At 56.4% G+C, this 4,294-nt stretch overlaps 1 protein-coding gene across 1 annotated transcript in view; it reads left to right on the top strand.

Annotated features, from left to right (window-relative positions):
- Positions 1-1,995, top strand: part of HOXA10 (homeobox A10) — a 2,430-nt gene extending 435 nt beyond the window's left edge. The window contains 2 exon segments of the mRNA XM_023732271.1: positions 1-527; positions 1,721-1,995. The exon segment at positions 1-527 is cut by the window's left edge and continues 137 nt beyond it. Coding sequence (XP_023588039.1) covers positions 1-527; positions 1,721-1,995 — 802 coding nt within the window.
- The last annotated feature ends 2,299 nt before the right edge of the window (positions 1,996-4,294 follow it).

Below are 4,294 nucleotides of genomic sequence, written 5' to 3'. Positions count from 1 at the left end.
GCAGCCGCCGCCCCCGCCGCAGCCACCCCAGCCCCCGCCGCAGGCCACCTCATGCTCTTTCGCGCAGAACATCAAAGAGGAGAGCTCCTACTGCCTCTACGACTCCGCGGACAAATGCCCCAAAGGCTCGGCCGCCTTCCCGCGGGGACCGCCGCCCGACGGCTGCGCCCTGGGCACCTCCAGCGGGGTGCCAGTGCCGGGCTATTTCCGCCTCTCGCAGGCCTATGGCACGGCCAAGGGTTACGGCAGCGGCGGCGGCGCGCAGCAACTCGGCGCCGGCCCGTTCCCCGCGCAGCCCCCGGGGCGCGGCTTCGACCCGCCGCCCGCACTAGCCTCGGGTTCGGCCGACACGGCCGGGAAGGAGCGAGCCCTCGAGTCGCCGCCGCCCCCTACGCTGGCTTGTGGCGGCAGTGGCGGTGGGGGCTCGCAGGGCGACGAGGAGGCGCACGCGTCGTCCTCGGCCGCGGAGGAGCTCTCCCCGGCCCCTTCCGAGAGCAGCAAAGCCTCGCCCGAGAAGGACTCCCTGGGTAAGCAGGGTGCGCCGGAGGGCCTCAGTCAGGCGGGCAGACAGACAGGCAGACCCAAGAAAGGGAAGGAGCAGAGAGCCGGGAGCCCGTGCAGCAGCCGGTTGGCCTTGGCCGGAGCTGCAGGCAGAGTGACCTTGTGAACTTGCTTTTTAATATTTGGGCGTGGGACGCAGTAAAAATTCATGTCAGGCTTAGTGCCCCACACCAAGAAGTCCTCCGCGCTGGCCTCAGTTCGCCCAGGCTGAGGGTGAGGACACATGTGAGCAGCCCCTTCTTGTGCATGCCCTTCCCCGTGACCCGGAGCACCCCAAGCGGTGGTCCAGTCCCACCCTGCGAGGCGCGGCCCACGCGGGGGGAGGGGGAGGGAGGGAAAGTGGCTAACCCGCAGATAGCGCGGATGTTTGTAAGGCATCCAAAGTAAGCAGCCGCCAGCGCCAATAAATAAGCCCATTAACCCGCGAAGTTCGAGTTTATGATCCCCCAGGCTTTTTTCAAAGTTGCTGGAGGGGCGGGAATCCTCGTAGTGGGGAGAAGAAAAGGCAAATCCGGCCCGGACGCCGGGGCCCGAGCTGAGAGCCAGAGAGGGGCCATTTCGCTTCCTTGCTTCCCCTGGAACTTGGAGTCACCCACACTACACGCCCCTCGCTCCTGGAGAGATGTGAAGGAGGGTCCTTGATCCCAAATCTGGTTTTGGTGTCTTCCCCCTTGGCCCAACTACGCCCTTCTTCCCCTCCTCACCGGGCCTTGGACAGCCAGGGGCCTAGGGTGAGACACAACCACGCTGCCCGCTCCCAGTCCAAGTAAGCACCCCGCGCCCCCAGCCCGAAGGCTACAGGAAATGCTTGTCTGCCTGCCGTGGGGCGAGCAGCAGAGGAGGGCGTTAAGTTCAAGATATGCAGCCTGCCCTCCTGGGGGTTCATTCTGCAAGCGCCTGAAGCTTTGTGCTAAAACAGGTGTTTGGGGAAAAAAGTGGAGGAAAATGTAAATGGGGAGGTGGGAGTAGGCTGGAGGCTCACTCGATTTTTCACATGCCTTTTGGAAGAACTGCTTGTCCTCCTCCAGCCCAAGGGGCATGACCCTCTCTGTGTGACTTAGGGCACCCCTCTTACGGGAAAGACATCCCGAATTCACTCCCGCGAGCAGCCCGCATAGCCTCGACTTAACCTTCCCCTCTTTATTCTCTTAAACTCCAGGTAATTCCAAAGGCGAAAATGCAGCCAACTGGCTCACGGCAAAGAGCGGCCGGAAGAAGCGCTGCCCCTACACCAAGCACCAGACGCTGGAGCTGGAGAAGGAGTTTCTGTTCAACATGTACCTTACTCGAGAGCGGCGCCTAGAGATCAGCCGCAGCGTCCACCTCACGGACAGACAAGTGAAAATCTGGTTTCAGAACCGCAGGATGAAACTGAAGAAAATGAACCGAGAAAACCGGATCCGGGAGCTCACAGCCAACTTTAATTTTTCCTGATGAAGCTCCAGGCGCCGCCGGTTTTTTTGTTTCTTTTTGTTGTTGTTGTTGTTTTGTTTTGTTTTGTTTTTGTTTTCGCTTCCAGAAAGCCGGTCCCTTCCCTCTGTCTTCGGCCTCTGCGCTAGGAACTCGCACCTGTGCCGGAGCCCCATTCCTCCCTCCCACACTCGCCATCTCGCCTGCCGTTTACATCTGTGCAGGGCTGGTTTGTTCTGAGTTTTGTTTCTTTGTCTGTTTGCTTGGTGCTGTTTTATCTGTTGTTTCCTGGGGGAAAAAAGCCATATCGCGCTCAAATTCTATAGAGATAGGTATTGTCCTAAATGTCAAGCGCTGACTGGGCTGGCTTGGCTGTCTTGGGGCCCCACTGCTTGGAAGTGGCCCCTGTCCTCCCAGCCAAGCTGGTTTCCCGGCCAGCCACAGGGCAAACCTAGCCGGAAGGCCGAGGTCCCATTGTCGGTGGTAAGGTGTCTGGCCTGAGGTCAATGGTACCAGGAGTCACCAGGCTGGCCTGCCGGCGGTGCTGGGTTGTGTTTAATCAGGGGATACAGTCCCCTGGGTTTCTTTTTTCCTTCTTCTTTTCTTCCTTGGCAAGACAAGGGCTCACAGGCATGGACGTGCAGGTTGGCAAAAAGGCTTGACTTTGACTGATGGGAAAAGTGAGAAAGAAGGACTCAGAAAGATTAATTTTTCCTTCCTCTGTCAGATATCCTAGCTTTAAAAGAAACAAACAAAAACGACCATGAGAAGTAAACCTCCCTTCCACTTTCTGTAAGATCTTGCTTTACTTAACTAAATTATTTCACTTACCTCTGAATTTCCATATCTTTCTGGCTCTAGATCAATAATGTAGTTTTCTTTATACATGTGGAATTAGTGGGGTTTTTTTCGGTCATGAAATAATTGTTACCACGGGTAACACAAGACAAGCACACCACAATTCTCCCTATCTTGTGGAGTTCTTTTTCATTATGATTATTCACTTTTTCTTACTTCTGATATTCATGGAAGCCAAGGAGGGCTGGGGCAATCGGAATAGACGAGAGAAAGGGAGACATTGTTTGAATTTCCTTTATACTGTGAAGTTACATGCATAAAAGGGTCAAACCTGTAGGTGCAGAAAAAGAAAAACTATAAATACAAATCTGTATAAATGTCTATTATTATGAAAAATTGCCAATCTTGTTTTAAGGAAATGCATTCTATCGTTATTATAAATGTTAGTTCTAGCTCTATTCTAATCTTAAATCAGAATAAATTAATATTGTAATGCTGCTGTTCGTGGGAAAAAAGACGATGTTTATGTTCTTATAGAAGAATAAAAGCTGTGGAATGAAGCTTTTTAATTTTACCTCTTTTTTTCACTTCTTATCTGCACCTTCCACTTTATCCCGTCCACCACTTTTACAACAGGAGGACTAGCCTGCGCCCCCGGCAATTACTTTAGGCATCTATTTAAATATTACCTAGACGGTCGTAACTTGTCTGGGCCCTATAGCCCTGGTGCCGTAAGGTTTGTCGGCTTTTGTTCAGTTTTATGACTTGCTAGTATATCTGGATTGTGGCTGTCTTGGACCAGTGATTTCAGTGAGAGAAGAGCTGCATAGACAGAGGAAGCCAAACAGGATTTCTTTCGGGGGCCTGGATGAGGCTTGCAGAGGCCGGTTATTTTGCGGGTCCCCTGGTCTCAGATGACCCCCAGCCTAGGGATCCCAGGAGCAGGCCGGGCCCACAGCACATCACTAGCGTCCGCCGCAGAGAGAGAAGGTGGACCCCGGCCGGACCGCTGGGGCCGCCCCCTCCCCCAGCTCGGCCTCCCCCACCTGGCAGCTCTACGCCGGGCCACGCGTTTCCTGCTCGCCGGAGGGGGGGCCCCCGACGACGGGGGGCGGTGGGGGAGGGGGCGCGGGAGCGCGCGCCCCAGCGGGCGAGCCGGAGGAGAGGGGGAGAGCGAGCGGAGGACGGAGAGCGAGCGCCGGAGGCCTTGGTCAGACAGGGAGCCCGGCTCGGTGCAGTCACTAGGGCTTTCGAGTCGCCCACGTCTGCCGCCGCTCCGCGTCTGGCTCGCTCAGCTGCAAGATTTGGGAAACCAGCGCGCATACTGCTCGTTCCTCTGCTCTGTTCTCGCTTTCTCCCCTCCTTCCTCTTCCCTCTCTCTCCTTGTCTTTCCTGCCACTCTCTCCCAGGCTTACCCTTTCGGGGCCGGTGGCTTCTCCCTCCGGGATGCACTTTGCGGCAGCCCGGGGCAGGCGGTGGCGGCGGCGGCGCAGGTTGGCGAGGGGCCGGGGCCGGGCCGGGCGCG

The sequence above is a fragment of the Trichechus manatus genome, unplaced genomic scaffold (assembly GCF_000243295.1).
Source record: "Trichechus manatus latirostris isolate Lorelei unplaced genomic scaffold, TriManLat1.0 scaffold00050, whole genome shotgun sequence".
NCBI lineage: Eukaryota > Metazoa > Chordata > Mammalia > Sirenia > Trichechidae > Trichechus > Trichechus manatus.
This window is presented reverse-complemented; position numbering and strand designations above follow the sequence as displayed.